Source organism: Cervus elaphus, chromosome 20 (assembly GCF_910594005.1).
Source record: "Cervus elaphus chromosome 20, mCerEla1.1, whole genome shotgun sequence".
NCBI lineage: Eukaryota > Metazoa > Chordata > Mammalia > Artiodactyla > Cervidae > Cervus > Cervus elaphus.
This window is the reverse complement of record NC_057834.1, coordinates 58,329,345-58,349,294: the sequence shown is the minus strand read 5'-3', so window position 1 is coordinate 58,349,294 and position 19,950 is coordinate 58,329,345. Positions and strand designations below refer to the sequence as shown.

General features: G+C 41.9%; 1 protein-coding gene across 1 annotated transcript in view; it reads right to left on the bottom strand.

The window, feature by feature from the left end:
* Nucleotides 1–13,793, bottom strand: part of AKNAD1 (AKNA domain containing 1) — a 43,267-nt gene extending 29,474 nt beyond the window's left edge. Inside the window, exons 1-5 of the mRNA XM_043876331.1 lie at nt 12,807–13,793; nt 10,738–10,777; nt 10,425–10,573; nt 10,244–10,306; nt 794–927 (exon numbers count right to left, since the gene is read on the bottom strand). Coding sequence (XP_043732266.1) covers nt 794–927; nt 10,244–10,306; nt 10,425–10,573; nt 10,738–10,777; nt 12,807–13,793 — 1,373 coding nt within the window. The remainder of the gene's footprint in view (nt 1–793; nt 928–10,243; nt 10,307–10,424; nt 10,574–10,737; nt 10,778–12,806) is intronic.
* Nucleotides 13,794–19,950: the final 6,157 nt, after the last annotated feature.

Genomic DNA, 19,950 nt, shown 5'->3' with positions numbered 1-19,950 from the left:
GGAATAGAAAGAGCTGAATTTACAAATATGAAGCCTACTAAATGAGTTCTTTAGATTCATACCAGGAAATTACATGGAAACAACCCTAGCCTTGAGTCCTGGAATATATCTTTGAAATTATTCAGATTGGAGAGAGCAGAGTATGGGGCCATCAAAATGGCCAGCTGGAATCCTTAATATGATTGTGCACTGAAGTTTCTAATGTGAATTACTTTAGGAATCATTTGACTTCAGGTTTTAGCATTTTGCCTTTATCAGGATTTGTGGGTCCCTCGCTCCAACATTAACCAACCGAACAGTGATTCTTTCCTGCCTGCTATCCCTTGGGTATTGTCTGTGGATAGTGAAAATGAGGGACAGAAAAGAATCAGGCAGGGGAAGTAAAGGCAGGAATGAGGTAAAGCAGAGAGCAGGGCAGGGGGGACCTGGGGAGGAGAGGGTCCTCTGGGCTTAGCAAACGAGCATTTCTAGGGTTTTCTTGTGCTCTTCTGAGTCTCAGGACTAATTAGCATGACATCCAACAGAATGCAAGCCAGTGGCCCAATGTCTGCTCCAGGGGACAATCGTTCATTCGGAACACTCCATCTGGGTCGGTTCCCCCCACAGGACCGTACACAGAGCAGGAATTTCATACTGCTTGCTGCATGGGATGACACCAATTCAACGGTGACACTGTTTTTGCTGACCCAAGACCAGTAGCTCTCCAAGCACTAGGCCAGCAGCCCCAGCAGAATTCCTCCTGAAGGAGCTCACCTCTGACACTTCCACCTCACAGAGGTGAAGTCTGACCTACCTTTCTGGATCAGAGTCGTTGACAGCTCGGGATTCGTGCCTGTGGACTTGCTCCTTCAGTGTCAGGTGCTTCTCCTTGTTGGCCAGAAACTCCTGCTCCAGCAGTTCGAGGCGTCCCTGCAATTTCTCCAGGACCTGCAGCAGTGACACGCTGAAATCATTCACATGTAAGTCCATGTGTGTAGTAGTAGTTTTTTCTCCAAAACACAATGAGGGTGTATCCTAGAGGAGTGTTAAAATGAAGCCACCATCCTTCTCCGGGCAATTGTTTTGTTACAGAGTTTGACATCTAAAATACAGACAACCCAAGAGCCGTCTTAACATTCACAACACCCCCACAGCGCATAGCTGAGAGTTCCGGTGACTTCTGATTTCTCTCCTAGAACCCACTCAGAGGCCTTTGAATTTTGTTGGTGGGACGTTAATAATCCTACATATTTGCAGAATAATTTTTAGCTTATAGAGCACTTTTCCATTCATTATCTTATTTAATCCACTATCAGTGTTGTAAATGTCACAAAGTAGGTTTATTATCCCAGTTTTATAGAGGAGGAAATTGAAGCTCTAGAAAGTATGTCAGAAGCCACATAAAACTTAGAAACCATAAATGCTTGAGAAGGGTGGAGGAAAGGAAACCTTCTTGGTGGGAATGCAGACTGACATAGCCACTATGGAAAACAGTATGGCAGTTCATTAAAAAACTGAAGCTAGAGCTACCATACGACACAGCAATCCCATTACTGGGCATAAATGCTGAAAAACCATAATTCAAAAAGACACATGCACTCCAGTGTTCACTGCAGCACTGTTTATAGTAGCCAGGACATGGAAGCAACCTAAATGTCCTTCAACCAATGAACAGATAAAGAAGATATGATGTGTATTAACAAGAGACTATTACTCAACCATAAAAAGGAACAAAATTGGGTCATTTGCAGAGATGTGGATGGACCTAGAATCTGTCATACAGAATGAAGTAAGTCAGAAAAACAAATATCAATGCAGGTATGTGGAATCTAGAAAAATGGCGCAGACGAACCTACTTGCAGGGCAGGAATAGAGAAACAGAAGTAGAGAATGAGGATGTGGATACGGCAGAGAGATGAACTGGGAGATTGGAATTGACATGTGAACTGCCACGTGTAACACAGATCACTCCTGGGAACCTACTGTATATCACAGGGAGCTCAGCTCAGTGCTCTGTGATGAGCTGGTTGGATGCGATGTGGCAGGGAAGTGGGAGGAAGGTCAAAGAGGGAGGTTCAGTTCAGTCGCTCAGTCGTGTCCGAGTCTTTGCAGCCCCATGGATTGCAGCATGCCAGGCCTCCCTGTCCATCACCAGCTCCTGGAATTTACTCAGACTCATGTCCATTGAGTCAGTGATGCCATCCAACCATCTCATCCTCTGTTGTGCCCTTCTTCTCCTGCCTTCAATCTTTCCCATCATCAGGGCCTTTTCCAATGAGTCAGCTCTTCGCATCAGGTGGCCAAAGTATTGGAGTGTCAGCTTCAACATCAGCCCTTCCAATGAACACCCAGGACTGATCTCCTTTAGGATGGACTGGTTGGATCTCCTTGCAGTCCAAGGGACTCTCAAGAGTCTTCTCCAACACCACAGTTCAAAAGCATCAATTCTTCTGTGCTCAGCTTTCTTTATAGTCCAACTCTCACATCCATACATGACTGCTGGAGAAACCATAGCCTTGACTAGACAGACCTTTGTTGGCAAAATAATGTCTCTGCTTTTTAATATGCTGTCTAGGTTGGTCATAACTTTCCTTCCAAGGAGTAAGCGTCTTTTAACTTTGTGGCTGCAATCACCATCTGCAGTGATTTTGGAGCCCAAAAAATAAAGTCAGCCACTGTTTCCACTGTTTCCCCATCTATTTGCCATGAGGTGATGGGACCAGATGCCATGATCTTAGTTTTATGAATGTTGAGCTTTAAGCCAACTTTTTCACTCTCCTCTTTCACTTTTATCAAGAAGCCCTTTAGTTTCTCTTTGCTTTCTGCCATAAGGGAGGTGTCATCTGCGTATCTGAGGTTATTGATATTTCTCCAGGCAATCTTGATTCCAGCTTGTGCTTCTTCCAGTCCAGCATTTCTCATGATGTACTCTGCATAGAAGTTAAATAATCAAGGTGACAATATACAGCCTTGACGTACTCCTTTTCCTATTTGGAACCGGTCTGTTGTTCCATGTCCAGTTCTAACTGTTGCTTCCTGACCTGCATATAGGTTTCTCAAGAGGTGGGTCAGGTGGTCTGGTATTCCCATCTCTCTCAGAATTTTCCACAGTTTATTGTGATTCACAGAGTCAAAGGCTTTGGCAGAGTCAATAAAGCAGAAATATATGTTTTTGTGGAACTCTCTTGCTCTTTTGATCATCCAGCGGATGTTGGCAATTTGATCACTGGTTCCTCTGCCTTTTCTAAAACCAGCTTGAACATCTGGAAGTTCGCGGTTCACGTCCTGTTGAAGTCTGGCTTGGAGAATTTTAAACATTACTTTACTAGCGTGTGAGTGAGTGAGTGAAGTCGCTCAGTCGTGTCTGACTCTTTGCGACCCCATGGACTGTAGCCTACCAGGCTCCTCCGACCATGGGATTTTCCAGGCAAGAATACTGGAGTGGGTTGCCACTTCCTTCTCCAGGAGATCTTCCCGACCCAGGGATTGAACCCAGCTCTCCCACATTGTAGGTAGAAGCTTTACCGTCTGAGCCACCAGGGAAGTTGGTAGTTTGAGTATTCTTTGGCATTGCCTATTTTGGGATTGGAATGAAAACTGACCTTTTCCAGTCCTGTGGCCACTGTTGAGTTTTCCAAATTTGCTGGCATATTGAGTGCAGCACTTTCACGGCATCATTTTTTAGGATTTGGAATAGCTCAAATAGAATTCCATCACCTCCAATAGCTTTGTTTGTAGTGATGCTTTCTAAGGCCCATTTGACTTCACATTCCAGGATGTCTGGCTCTAGGTGAGTGATCATACCACTGTGATTATCTGGGTCATGAAGATCTTTTTTTGTACAGTTCTGTGTATTCTTGCCACCTCTTCTTAATATCTTCTGCTTCTGCTAGGTCCATACCATTTGTCCTTTATTGAGCCCATCTTTGCATGAAATGTTCCCTCTAATTTTCTTGAAGAGATCTCTAGTCTTTCCCATTCTGTTGTCTTCCTCTATTTCTTTGCACTGATCGCTGAGGAAGGCTTTCTTATCTCTCCTTGCTATTCTTTGGAACCCTGCATTCAAATGGGTATATCTTTCCTTTTCTCCTTTGCTTTTCACTTCTCTTCTTTTCACAGCCATTTGTAAAGCCTCCTCAGACAGCCATTTTGCTTTTTGCATTTCTTTTTATTGGGGATGATCTTGATCCCTGTCTCCTGTACAATGTCACAAACTTCCATCTATAGTTCATCAGGCACTCTGTCTATCAGATCTAGTCCCTTAAATCTATTTCTCACTTCCACTATATAATCATAAGGGATTTGATTTAGGCCATACCTGAATGGTCTAGTGGTTTTCCCTACTTTCTTCAATTTAAGTCTGAATTTGGCAATAAGGAGTTCATGATCTGAGCCAGAGTCAGCTCCCGGTCTTGTTTTTGCTGACTGTGTAGAGGTTCTCCATCTTTGGCTGCAAAGAATATAATCAATCTGATTTTGGTGTTGACCATCTGGTGTTGTCCATGTGTAGAGTCTTCTCTTGTGTTGTTGGAAGAGGGTGTTTGCTATGACCAGTGTGTTCTCTTGGCAAAACTCTATCAGCCTTTGCCCTGCTTCATGCTCTACTCCAAGGCCAAATTTGCCTGTTACTCCAGGTGTTTCTTGACTTCCTACTTTTGCATTCCAGTCCCTTATCATGAAAATGACATCTTTTTTCAGTGTTAGTTCTAGAAGGTCTTGTAGGTCTTCATAGAACCATTCAACTTCAGCTTCTTCAGCATTACTGGTCAGGGCATAGACTTGGATTACCGTAATATTGAATGGTTTGCCTTGGAAGCAAACAGAGATCATTCTGTTGTTTTTGAGATTGCATCAAAGTACTACATTTTGGACTCTTTTGTTGACTATGATGGCTATTCTATTTCTTCTAAGGGATTCTTGCCCACAGTGGTAGATATAATGGCCATCTGAGTTAAATTCCCCCATTCCAGTCCATTTTAGTTCGCTGATTCCTAAAATGTCAACTTCACTCTTGCCATCTCCTGTTTGACCACTTCAAGAGGGAGGAGATATGTGTATACATATAGCTGATTCACTTTGTTGTACTCCAGAAACTAACACAACTTTGTAAAGCAATGGTAATAAAAAATAAATTAATAATCCAATTTAAAAAATTGAAGTTAGAGGACCTGGGATTGAATGTCTTGGAGGATGTGATGGAGCAGAAATATCAGGAAATTTAGCCAGAGGCTTTGAGAAAGTCTTCCAGATGAGGCTCATGCAGATGAATATGTGAACTGTGCAGGTCAGGGTCTTGATGTATAGAGCCTACAGCAGTGCAGCCCCAGGCACTAAGCATTCCCTGACCACTGCCCGTGTTTAGTCCTGAGCCCAGAGTGGGAGAGAACAAAAGCTGTATCAGGCACAGTCTCTGGTCTCACGGGTTTTATTCCAGTTGGGAAAAGAGACTGTGGGAGAGAATACTTTGCCATGGCTCAGTGGAAGAAGTGAGACTTAACTCAGCTTAAAGGATGCTCAAGAGGGCTTGGACCAGGCAGTATCAGTGAAAATGGAGAGGAAAGGATGAATTGGAGAGATGTTACCAAAGGCAAGAATGCTGCATCATGGGGTTAGAAAATCAGATACACCAGAGTTCAAGTTCAGATTGTTACCTACTAATTGTATGATTTCAATCACCTTGAACTCTAAGCTTCAATTTTCACGTTTGAGAGCATAATAGCCCTCACCTCATATTGTGAAAATTAAATGAGATACTGCTTAGCACCAGGAGCATGGTACACATTCAGTAGATGGTAACTATCATCTTCATTGTTACTCTTACTATTATTGAAATAAATAAACAAGTTTATAAGCATATTGGCCAAAGGGCATAGAAAATGGCAAGTGTGGTGCATGTTTTCTATTTTCCTCCAGATCCATCCTCCATCTTTCTCTGTGCCCCTGCCAGGAGGCTGGCCTTCAATGGAGTGTACCAACAGGCTCCAGTGCCCTTGGCTTTGGTTGGTTTCAGTCAATGGAAGGCAACTGCAGGAGAGAGGAATTGAAGAAAGATGAGGTAGGGTCTTTATTTCCTTGATTTCCTCCTGCCTGTATTATCGCGGATTGGCTGTCTCTACCAAAAGCCACGGAGCTTGTCAGCTGCTCCTGTAACTACTGCTACTCTCCTCATGCACCATCATCTGCTCTTCCTCCGTCCCTCTGCCCCACTGTTCCTTCCATGAGGTCCTTTCTGCCCCTTAATTGGTTATAAAATAATGCCTTCCTAAACCCTCCTCAGTTCCTCCATTGGAGTAAGTCATCTCTTTCTTGCCAGGACCCTAACTGACACTATAAATCTCATAGATAGTATGCAGATTCCTAGCTTCAGAGGTGGGAATAATGTGAACCCCCTGATAAAAACAAGGAATTTGAAAAGGCTAACAAGTTTGAATGAAGATGTCAATGTTGGACAAGGTACAATGTTCAGTGAGAGCAGGAGATCCAAAGGAAAAGCAGCACCAGCATGTGGCCCTATAGATGAGAAGGAGGACTAGTCATTGGGAATTGGCAGCATGGAAATGGTGGTTAAAGCCATGGGAAGGAGTGAGGTGTTCAAAGGAAAAGAGAAAAGTAAAGAAAACCAATTATGAATTATAATTTGGAATCTCAGAATTTCAATTGTGTTCTACTCTCAGAAGAAGTTAGGACATAGTTTTCTTACCATAAATGTGCTTCATTTTACTCACTTGACTCTGAGATGGGCAGGTATGTGAAAGGTTTAAGCTTCTACAGTCAACACATAGAACCAGGATGTCTGCTCCAAAATCCAGATGCTTTCTACATATGCTGCTCATGCTGAGAAGGTTAGTTTTAGCCCTGTCTGGCCTTCCTTCACTGAACCAAATGGGCCTGGAACTCTCAGGCCAAGGTTAACACTGTCAGAGATCACCTCTCTTCTTCTCTGGGTCCCAACACGAATCCCCACATTCCCTCTAACATAGGAAGAAACTTCCTGAACCGAGGCCTTGGAAGGCTAGTGCCTCGAACCACTTTTCTCTGCTTTGGTTGGCCCTTTAAAAACTTTGCTATCCAAAAGTCTACAAGCAATAAATGCTGGAGAGGGTGTGGAGAAAAGGGAACCCTCTTACACTGTTGGTGGGAATGCAAACTAGTACAGCCGCTATGGAAAACAGTGTGGAGATTTCTTAAAAAACTGGAAATAGAACTGCCATATGACCCAGCAATCCCACTTCTGGGCATACACACTGAGGAAACCAGATCTGAAAGAGACACGTGCACCCCAATGTTCATCGCAGCACTGTTTATAATAGCCAGGACATGGAAGCAACCTAGATGCCCATCAGCAGATGAATGGATAAGGAAGCTGTGGTACATATACACCATGGAATATTACTCAGCCGTTAAAAAGAATTCATTTGAATCAGTTCTAATGAGATGGATGAAACTGGAGCCCATTATACAGAGTGAAGTAAGCCAGAAAGATAAAGAACATTACAGCATACTAACACATATATATGGAATCTAGAAAGATGGTAACGATAACCCTGTATGCAAAACAGAAAAAGAGACACAGAAGTACAGAACAGACTTTTGAACTCTGTGGGAGAAGGTGAGGGTGGGATGTTTCAAAAGAACAGCATGTATATTATCTAGGGTGAAACAGATCACCAGCCCAGGTGGGATGCATGAGACAAGTGCTCGGGCCTGGTGCACTGGGAAGACCCAGAGGAATCGGGTGGAGAGGGAGGTGGGAGGGGGGATCGGGATGGGGAATACGTGTAAATCTATGGCTGATTCATATCAATGTATGACAAAACCCACTGAAATGTTGTGAAGTAATTAGCCTCCAACTAATAAAAAAAAAAGAATCTGCCTGCAATGCAGGAGACCCTGGTTCTATTCCTGGATCAGGAAGATCTGCTGGAGAAGGGATAGGCTACCCAATCCAGTATTCTTGGGCTTCCCTAGTGGCTCAGCTGGTAAAGAATCCACCTGCAATGTGGGAGACCTGGGTTTGATCCCTGGGTTGGGAAGATTCCCTGGAGAAGGGAAAAGCTACCCACTCCAGTGTTCTGGCCTGGAGAATTCCAGGGACTGTATAGTCCAGTCCATGGGGTCGCAAAGAGTCAGACATGACTGAGCGACTTTTCACTCACTCACTTGACTCATCTATCATTCACTCCTTAACTCCTGCAACCTGGCTTCGGTAGATACACCACTCTATTGAAATCAGGACTGCCGAGGTCCCTCATGATCTCTCGGGGGCTAAATCCAATGCACACCTTGCTTTCCTTCCTTCTTTGAAGACTGGATGTTGTGGCCCACTCCCTCCTTCTCAGAGCCCTCTTTTCTCTTGACTTTTGTCGCTCTGCCCCTTCAGGTCTGCCTTGACCGTTCCAGTTTCTCCTTAGCAACCTCTCACTTGCCCCTGGTTACTGTTTCCCATGACTCTGCCTTGAATTTCTTCACCGCTTACTCCACCTGTTTGCCTGAGCAATCTCTATACTGCACAGCTTCAACCTACAACTGTGCCCAAATTTACTTGTCTGACCCAAACACATCCTCTGAAGTTCAGATCTGTGGCTCTAATTGCCTACTGGACCCCTCCAATTGGATGTCCTACAGGTGCCTCAAAATGTCCCAACTGAACTTGCCATCTGGCCTCCTGCCTGCCTCCCACACCCATTCTGAACCAGATCCTCCACTTTGATTCCTGACCTTGGTTAGCCAAGCTAGAAATCTGGCATGCATCCAAGCCTCCTCCCTCCCTTTATTTACCCTGTTAAGTCTGCCACCGCTTCCTTAAACTCTTAGATTTGTCCCCTTCTCCATCTTTATTGCCAGCCTTGGTTTAGGACTTCATAATTTGTTACCTGGATTATAATTTTCTAGCCTATTTCCTACCGTCTTGCCCCCATGGTGGTTGCTGTTTCTCAGCTTTAAACCATCCAGTGTTGCCCCATCATGCCACCTCAAGATGAAATTAATCTAAGCTCCTTAGCATGGCATAAAGGCTTCTCATGGTACAGTCCTTATCTAAGGACCTCTCTCCAGTCTCCTCCCTTCCCTGTGAGCTCCATCTGGTCAGTTATACTGCCACACTCCTCACACTCTCAGCACTGTCTTGCCCCTGGTCCACTGCACCTGCTGATTCCTTTTCATGGAACACCCCTTTGCCCTACCCCGCCATATTCTTCCTACAATGCCCAGTCCAGAAATCCCTTCTGGGAAGCCTTCCAAAGTACTCTCCCCCTGGTCAGGGTGAGCCTCTTCCGTGCCGCCATTAGCATCATATGTAATCATAGGTGACCTTTCTCATGCTGCATGTTACTTGTGGATTTACTGGTCTGTTGTTCCCAGGAGTCTATAATCCACTTGAAAAAGGGACTGTTTCTTTGCCTTCAAATTCCTTCTGCCTGATGCAGAGTCTGAGTCATAGGGAGTACCCCACAAATGTTATTGAATGAATGTGAGTTATTTAATTCATATGATGAAAGAATAATGATCTGTGTGTCTTAGCATTTGAATCTTCCTAGTTCTTTGTCTGTGTCTGGCTTCTGAAGCACAGCCTGTCCTGACTTTTGCCCATGTCCTTTGTGTGAGGACATCTGACCACCCATCTCACTACTGGTCCAATGGCCTAAACTACAATTTCAACTTCACACATCCCTGGTTCTAGCGGTCTAAGCTTTTGCCCATTGCCACACTTCACCTCTACTCCATACAACCCTGACACTGATGAACGAAGCTATGGGTTCCAATGTAAAGTAGTGATTTGATGAAATGTGACAAAAAGCAAGGATATAAAATCCAAAGATTTTGATCTGAAAAGTATGTATTCAAGATTGACTTTTAGGGTTTTCAAGTTTTATATATTGAGTTTACAGATACTGGCAATTTTTATAACCTGTGTCCCCCAGGCCCATCAAATCTGGTTGTGCTTGCCCTTTACAATAGCTGACATATTGTTTTCTTGAACCTACCATGGTTTCCGATTTATTATGGGATGACTGCTGAGGAAAAACAGCCATACAGATCCCCCTGAGAAGGAAAGAGGGCTAAATATATGTTGAAACAGAAAGCTCTACTCTCTCTTCGTCCTTGTAAGACAAAGATAGCTAAATCTTCAGCAAAGCTTTTCTTGCCAGAACATTTCTACCCCCACCAATGTAGAGAAAATATGATGCTAGAAAGTCATTTGTGTCATATTTTCCCATGTCAAATTCCCTAATAAAGACTTTTGAAACATGATAAAATTCATTACCAGCCTTCTGTGTTGAAAATGATAGGGAGAATCCTGTGCTATGCGTTTGGAAAATTCTTGTACCTGCAGTGAAAAAAATGCAATATTTTATTAAGGGCCTGATGTCTTATATTTGAATTTGGTTACTTCTATTTTTCATAATAAGCTTTAAAAGTATTACTTTAAAAAAAAAAAGTATTACTTTAGCCTTCAGTTGATCAGTCTGTTCTTTTAACTTCTGACACATCTCCTTCCCCTGGGATATCTTTTGAAATATGTAGGAAGAACTCAAGGAAGGGTCTTCCTTAGAAGTTGATGGCAGCTTAGAGAGATTCGGCTCAGATTCTATTCCTACATAAGAAAGAATAAATTTTGGCTACCATTCATCTCAACTGCATTGCAGTTTTGTTAAGAACTGAAAACAGAAGTCTGTGGCAATCACCATCATTTGCTGTTTAAAAAAATCTCTTTTCAAAAGGTGTATCTAAGTCAAAGAGGTTTAAAAATGCTAGTACCTGCGAGATGTTCTTGGTGGATATGTACTGTGGGCTCCATCTGCACAATGAAAGGATAAGAAAACATTACTGTTGATATTAACCAACGACACCATTATGCAGGATGACCCAATGTGTTCTGGTCATCATGGAGGCCACCCAGAGTTATGTCAAGAGTTGAGGCCCTGATGCCAAGGTTGAATTCCACTCTGACACTTATCTGCCAGGTGATCCAGAGCAGTTACATTATTGCTATAAACCTCAAATTCCTCAGCAATAAAATGGGGATAGTAACAAGCTATTTCATAGTGTCATGATGAGAATTAAATGTTACCATAGTATCTGGCACATGGAAAATATTCAATATATGTTAGCTGTTACTGTTACCATGTTTGATAATATTATATGGAATACTCAAACCCTTCTCCTACAGTTCGACCACAAATTCCCAGGGCAGGGATCTCTGTTGGTCTCATCACTGACTCTGTTGCTAGTGCTCTCACTAACACCAGATAGATACATGGTGGCTAGTGTCTGGGAGCAAGATAGTGACTTCACACAGGACATTCCCTTTTCTACTCACCACAGGCTAACTGGATAAGAGTTCAAATTCCAGAGTGATTCACCTTGATCGTCTTCCCATTGTTCCCAACACACAGAGCTCACAAACACACTAGAGGCAGAGAGCCAATGTTGAGGTCAAACTAGACTGTGGTTATTAGGAATATCTCGGGTATGTGATGGCTATGGAAACTAGAGTCCAGTTCTCCAACCTGAATGGACAGAACAAGACAAAAGCAGACGACCCACTTCAGACTCGCATTACCAGAGACAGATGAACTTGCTATTCATTTTGCCTCTACTTCCCACAGGGCACTGTGGGACGAGAACTGTGCCCACCCAAGAACGTTCTTCTGCAAGCAGAATGAGGAATGCAGAGACTTCCCAATGTCACAGGGGTACAGATTTCTCCAAGACTGAGAGAAGCATCCCGGTCAAGGCCGAATGGGCTGCTGACTCCAGGTGGTGGTTGTGTGTTGCAAGGGGTAGGGGAGGTTCTATTCAAATTCCCCAGAAGTTTCAGTTAAAAGAAAAGGTGGATAAAGGGGTGGAAATGGAAACAGGTGGGGAGTGATCAGGCAGGGTGCCCTTAATAGACTGCTCAAAAGAAAAATCATACAGTCCTAGCAAAGTGCTGGAGAGCTAAAGTGTTTACTTTGATCATTAATGTGAACTTATTTAACTACAGAACCTCAAATAGTCAATGAGATCCTCAGCCTCAGCATTTGGGAAGGTGGGTGGAAGGATGGAAAGATGGGGAAAGGGGAAAAAGTATATATTAAATGTTAACAAAATGTTGTACTAAATAGTTACCAGTATAACAATCTTGAAATGTGTTATTAAAGATCATAATTCAAGTTAGCATTCATAACCAAGGGCATAATATATGCAAACACCTGGCCAGGAGAACCTGGCCAGTTCCCCTCCTCTGGGGGAACTTGGGTGATGGAAAGATGAAGACAATGAAGACAAGGTAGCTGCCTCCAGAGCCTTAAAATCTAGTAGAAGGAACAGATGTTTAGAAATTGTAATGAGGCAAGCAGGCTGAGATAAGCTCTGACAGAATACTTAACAAACACGGATGGAAAAGACTGGCTGTGGGATTCTGAAAAGTCTCATGGCCAGTGTGGAGTTGAAGGAGACCATGAAAATGAGCAGAGGTTTGATTAGCAGAGGTGGGATGTTCCTGGCAAGGCAGGAGCTCAGAGAGGGTGGGCCCAGCCCACTAACTGAGGATGATTCCTGGGGGAGGGGAGCTGAGTTCAGAAGGCTAGGATGACAGGGAAAATGGGGAAATGCAAATTCCAGGTTGAAGAATTTGGATTTTATTCTGTGTTATTGTTAGTTCAGTTCCAGATTCTTCTCATGAGGACACCTACTGAGCTCCTCAGAGGTCAGGGCACTGGACTAGAACTAGAATTCAGAACCTTAGAACTACAACTTAGTTCTATGCACCTTCTGAAGACCCACACGCATATGGATGAGCAGCGGTCCTGGGGGTGTGTTTCCTGAAGACTGCTTTCACTTACCTTCACCCGTTGTGAAGGTTCAGTAGTTTCCCATGTCTGCTCTTGTTTTTCAACATAATTTGATCTAGATGTGATTTCTGAAATATCTTGCCCAACAGCTGACTTCTCTCTCAATTTAGGAGAAAAGCTGGCTTGTGGATCTGTTATAAGTGGTTTGTCAATTATGTTATTTTTAGGAATTTTCACTTTGGGAGCAACCTTAGAGAAATCAGAGAACCAGTAATAAACTTGACTATGGCCATATTTGAACTTGTCGCCAGAGCTTACTTTTTCAGCCTGTTTCTGAGGTGTCTGACATAGGCAACTTTTTTGTTTATCATGTAGACTTCTGATTTTAGTTAGAAAATTTGAATTTTCCTCATGGTTGCTTTCTCCAGCAGCCACTAACTCATCTGAATCGGAGGTGTTTTCCTCTGTCATAGTCAGAGAACAACTGGGCTTATTGCTATTTTCATCATCACTTTTGGAGTTGAGTTGGTCAGTGAGTTCTGAGGATTGTTCTGTCGGCCAAGAATTCTTAACATGCCACACAATAATATTTTTAATAATAGCTTCATCAAAACTGTCATTATTAGAGATCTCTGGGAGAGTTTCACAATCAATGCCTTGATCTTTGGAGATTTCTTCTTTGCAAAGGTGATGGAGTAAAACATCAGAAATGTTTGACTTTGAAGTGTCTTCCTGATTAGCTGGAATAGGAAGATTTATGGTGCATTGATTCTCTTTATCACATGTTTTGCTGACAGCATTTTCAGTCGTTTTATCCAAAGTCATGGTCATATCTGCCTCTTGGCAAGTCTCTTTATATGTAGCCTTTTCTTGAGACTCATCTTCTGTTAAATTCATTTGATTTGAAACATCAGGGATGTCATATCTTGAGGTAAGATTATAACCATGGTATATCTTAACTTGGGAGAAACCATCATCATAAGGCAAATCCTCCTGTTGCTTAGAAGTTGTGTCTTCCAGGAAATAGGCTTTGTCCATGTATGTGCAGCCTGACCTCCTTTATCAGTTGTTCCTGATCTTGATGTCCTTAATTATAGCAATAGATCTTCTGGTTTTCATTAATTGTCTTCACTGTGTGTCCTCATCTGTGCAAAATGAAAAGAACATCATTGTTAAATATAATTTATATAATGTATGTATGGTATGCTTATCCAGGCATCTATGCCAGATCAAAGTGGGTGTTTTCCACTTAGAGAAATGCAGTTATAAACGTGAAGGCAGAAAGCTCTGCCAAGAGGAACTGATCCTAAATATTACATTAACATAATTGATGGTATATAAGCAAGGAATTAGAAAGGGGGGGTGCTAAATATTTTGTTCATTAAACTTTGAGGGAGACATTGGTTTCCAGTTAATGACCAAATGTTTATCAACTTCTCTTAGGAAGTACTATTTGAAATTTGTGCTCCCAAAATAGCAGCTTGGGATGCAAGTAAGGGATTGATTTTTTTTTTTTTAAGTTCCATGGCTGTCCCTTGTCCACATACCACGGATAAGCCTCTGTGTATGGAACTGAGAGCTGGATCAGCTCAAACAAACTACCGACTTTCTCTGCTTTAGTGCTTTTCATCTGTCTCCCCCTAGACATTCTGGTCCCATTCTTCTGGTTTTCCCTCGTATGTTGGCGAAAGGCAGAGAATGACTGACAGAAATATGAACAAGGAACTAAAAGGTATTTTGAACACCTGGAGGCTAGTCTGCCTGCAAGCATTCCTCTTCTGATTAGAATCCATACAGAACCCAGTTCAAGAGGCTGCCTTGCTCTGAGAATGAACTTATGGTTGCCGGAGAGGAAGAAGTGGGGGAAGGGGTAGTTAGGGACTTTAGGATTGACTTGTATGCACCGCTATATTTTAAATGGATAACCAACAAGGCCCTACTGTGTAGCGCAGGGAACTCTGCCCAGTGTTCTGTGGCAGCCTGGATGGGAGGGGGGTTTGGGGGAGACCAGATACATGTATGTGGACGGCTGAGTCCCTCTGCTGTCCACCTGAAACTATCACAACATTGTCAATCAGCTATACTTCAATATAAAATAAAAAGCTTTTTTAAAAAAGTCTGCAAATAGCCAGTGTTGACAAGGATGTGGAGAACACTTCACCTTTGTGCCACAAGTGGGAATGTAAATTGGTGTAGTCACTATGGAAAACTGTATGGAGGTTCCTCAAAAACCTATAAATATAACTACCATATGATCCAGCAATTCCACTTTGGGGCATATATCTGAAAATAAAATATCAATTCAAAAAGATAAATGAACCCTAAACTTCATAGCAGCATTATTTACAAGAACCAAGATATGGAAGCAACCCAGGTGTCAACAAATGAATAGATAATGAGATGCAATGTATATATATATATATATATATATATATATATATAGATCTGTATATATATATATATGTGTGTGTGTATATATATATATATAGATAGATAGATAGATAGATCTATAGATACATATATATAGGCTCAGACAGTTAACAAATCTGCCTACAATACAGGAGACCCAGGTTCAATCCCTGGGTCAGGAAGATCCCCTGGAGAAGGGAATGGTAACCCGCTCTAGTATTCTTGCCTGAAGAATTCCATGGACAGAGGAGCCTGGTGGGCTATATAGTTCATGGGCTCACAAAGAGTCGGACACGACCAAGTGACTGACACACACAATACACAGTGGAATATTAGTCAGCCGCAAAAGTTAAATTCTCCTTTTTTCAACAACATGGACGGACATAGAGTTTATTGTGTTTAATGAAATAAGTCAAAGATAACTGTTATCATTTATGTGTAGAATCTAAAAAATGAAACAAAACAGAAACAGACTCACATATATAGAAAACAATCTAGTGATTATCAGTAAGAAGAGAGAAAGGGAAAGGGTCAAATTAGCAGTGAGGATTAAGATTCACCAACTACTGTGTATAAAATAAATAAGTTACAAGGATCTGTTATACAGCACAGTGAATAGAGCCAATGTATTATAACTTTAAATGGAATATAATGTGTAAAAATATTGAATTACTATGTTGCATGCCTGAAGCTAAAATAAATTTGTAAGTCAACAGCAACGAAGAAGAGTCTGAGCAGTCCTGTCAAGCTGCCACAGTTTGGTGGTAGTCACACGTCTTAGGGATACTCCTGAAAATGTTCAGAGCAAAACCAGCTGCCATTTGGTATGAGTCTCTTATTCTTTTGGGGAGCTTCCCTAGTAGCTCATATGGTAAAAAATCTGCCTGCAGTGCAGGAGACCTGGATTCAATCCCTGGGTCAGGAAGATCCTCTGGAGAAGGGATGGGCTACCCACTCCAGTATTTTTTTTTTTTTTTAATCTATTTATTTATTGGCTGTGGTGAGTCTTTACTGATATGCGGGCTTTCTCTAGCTGTGGTGAGCAAGGTCTTCTCTTCATTGTGGAGTGTGGGCTTCTCATTGTGGCGGCCTCTCTCGTGGCGGAGCACAGGCTCTAGGGCACATGGGCTTCATGCAGCCAGCAGGCTCAGTAGTTGTGGCGGATGGGCTGAGTCGTGTGTGGCATGTGGGATCTTCCCAGACCTGGTATCAAACCAATGTTCTTTGCATTGCAAGGTAGATTCTTAACCACTGGACCATCAGGGAAGCACCCACTCCAGTGTTCTTGCCTGGAGAATTGCATGGACAGAGGAGCCTGGAGGGCTACAGTCCATGGGGTCACGAAGAGTCAGACACAACTGAGTGACTAACACTTTCACTGTATTCTTTTAAATAAAACAGAAAGCATCCATTTAAATATCTCTTCTTGATTTATAAACTTTTGGGACAACTTTATAGAAGTAGTCAAATTGCCTCCAGTTTTAGCTGGAGTAACTGAACCTCTGAGTCAACCAAGAGACCACAACCACTGGCCAGCCTCCCTTGCCCATATAATGATGGGGTTGGAGAAGCAGATCTCTGAGGTCTTCTCCCCCACCTAAATTTTTATGAGTCTATAACTTGTTCTTTATTATATAACCTAAAAAGCTAAAGGAATATGTTTGGCCAAAAAAAGAGAGCTAAATTTTCTGAGGGGGAAAAAAAAGGACTAAAACTAAAATGTGGTAAAGGTATCTATAAAACATTGTACAAAAATTTGAATTTATAAATAGGTGTCAATTTTTAGAGAATTCAAATAAATGTATTTTGTTTAACGAGAGAAACAGAAAGAAAAAGAACCACCATCATCACTGCAGGATTACTTTAGCAGTCTAACATTTACTGTAAAGTGAGATGTATGAACAAAATCACAGGCTACTGCAACTGAACTTGAAGAACAAGGGAAATGTTTCCCAGGAAGGTCAAAAGCATGGAGGGAAAGTAGGGGTTGGGAGACCAGGATTTGAATTCTGTATTCTCTACTCATTAGCTCTATGCCATCAGGCAAGTTACTTCACTTTTCTGAGTTTTAGTTTCCTCTTCTGAAAAATAAGAATAATCATACCTAGTTCACAGGATTGTTAGATGAACGTGAGATAAGGTATATAAAGTTCTGACATAGTGTTTGGCACAGAGTGAGCAATCAATAAGGGTAGTTTAAAAATGAAAAACAGACCCAGTCTCAGTGTTGGAATGCTGAAGAATGCCCACTACAGAAAGCTAGGTATTCTTTATCTGTGGCATATTGGCAGGATAAAGGAAGAAATGGCATATATGAGACATGACCTCTATAGGAGTCTCAAAACTACTTTAAAAAAAACTCTACCTATAAATGAATTTATTGTTTGATGTTGAAAACCATTACAAAATAATTTTAAATAAAGCATTGTCTAAGTTACCCTGATAACTCAGTGGTCAAGAATCTGCCTGCCAATGCAGGAGACACAGGTTTGATCCCAGGATCAGGAAGATCACCCAGAGAAGGAAAGAACAACCCACTCCAGTATTCTTGCTGAGAAATCCCATGGACAGAGGAGCCTGGTGGGCTACAGTCCATGGTGTCACAGAGTCAGACATGACTTAGTGACTGAACAACAAAGTTTATCCATTTTGTGTATGATAGTTTGCACATGCCAATCTCAGACTCCTCCTTCCCTTCCCCAATTCCCCTTGGCAACCAGAAGTCTGTTCTCTAAGTCGGTGAGTCTGTTTCTGTTTCATAAATAAGTTAATTTGTGTCATATTTTAGATTCCACATATAAGTGATATCATATGATATCTTTCTCTTTCTGACTTACTTAGTATGATCGTCTCTAGGGCCAACCAGGTTGCTGCAAATAGCATTATTTCATTTATGGCTGAGCAGTATTCCACTCTATATACACACCATATCTTTTTTTTTTCATTTATTTTTATTAGTTGGAGGCTAATTACTTTACAATATTGTAGTGGTTTTTGCCATATATATTTGACATGAATCAGCCATGGATTTACATGTGTTCCCCATCCCGATCCCCCCTCCCGCCTCCCTCCCCATCCCATCCCTCTGGGTCTTCCCAGTGCACCAGCCCTGAGCACTTCTCTCATGCATCCAACCTGGGCTGGTGATCTGTTTCACCCTTGACAGTATACTTGTTTCAATGCTATTCTTTCAGAACATCCCACCCTCGCCTTCTCCCACAGAGTCCAAAAGTCTGTCCTGTACATCTGTGTCTCTTTTTCTGTTTTGCATATAGGGTTATCATTACCATCTGTTTAAATTCCATATATATGTGTTAGTATGCTGTAATGTTCTTTATCTTTCTGGCTTACTTCACTCTGTATAATGGGCGCCAGTTTCATCCACTTCATTAGAACTGATTCAAATGTATTCTTTTTAATGGCTGAGTAATATTCCATTGTGTATATGTACCATAGCTTCCTTATCCATTCGTCTGCTGATGGGCATCTAGGTTGCTTCCATGTCCTGGCTATTATAAACAGTGCTGCGATGAACATTGGGGTGCACATGTCTCTTTCAGATCTGGTTTCCTCGGTGTGTATGCCCAGAAGTGGGATTGCTGGGTCACATGGCAGTTCTATTTCCAGTTTTTTAAGGAATCTCCACACTGTTCTCCAGAGCGGCTGTACTAGTTTGCATTCCCACCAACAGTGTAAGAGGGTTCCCTTTTCTCCACACCCTCTCCAGCATTTATTGCTTGTAGACTTTTAGATAGCAGCCATCCTGACTGGCATGTAATGGTACCTTATTGTGGTTTTGATTTGCATTTCTCTGATAATGAGTGATGTTGAGCATCTTTTCATGTGTTTGTTAGCCATCTGTCTGTCTTCTTTGGAGAAATGTCTGTTTAGTTCTTTGGCCATTTTTTGATTGGGTCATTTGTTTTTCTGGAACTGAGCTGCAGGAGTTGCTTGTATATTTTTGAGATTAATCCTTAGTCTGTTTCTTCATTTGCTATTATTTTCTCCCATTCTGAAGGCTGTCTTTTCACCTTGCTTATAGTTTCCTTTGTTGTGCAAAAGCTTTTAAGTTTCATTAGGTCCCATTTGTTTATTTTTGCTCTTATTTCCATTACTCTGGGAGGTGGGTCATAGAGGATCCTGCTGTGATTTATGTCGGAGAGGGTTTTGCCTATGTTCTCCTCTAGGAGTTTTATAGTTTCTGGTCTTACATTTAGATCTTTAATCCATTTTGAGTTTATTTTTGTGTATGGTGTTAGAAGGTGTTCTAGTTTCATTCTTTTACAAGTGGCTGACCAGTTTTCCCAGCACCACTTGTTAAAGAGGTGGTCTTTTTTCCATTGTATATCCTTGCCTCCTTCACCATATCTTCTTTATCCATTTATCTGTCAGTGGACATTTGGGCTGTTTCTGTGCCTTGATTACTGTGAATAGTGCTGCTATGAACATAAGGGTTCATGAATGGAAGATGTCATATATATATATATATATACACACACACATACACACACACACACACACACACACACACGTATATAATAAGAAAGAATGACATCCTGCCATTTACCATAACATTAACAGACCTTGAGCACATTATGCTAAGTGAAATAAGTCAGACAGAAAAAGGCAAGTACTGTATGATATAACTTATATGTGGAATCTAAAAAAGGCCAAATTCATACAAATGAAGAGTAGAATGGTGATTACCAGAGGGTGGCAGATGGAGGGGTAAGACATATGTTGCTTAAGGGTACAAACTTGCAACATGTCATAAGTAAGCCCTAGA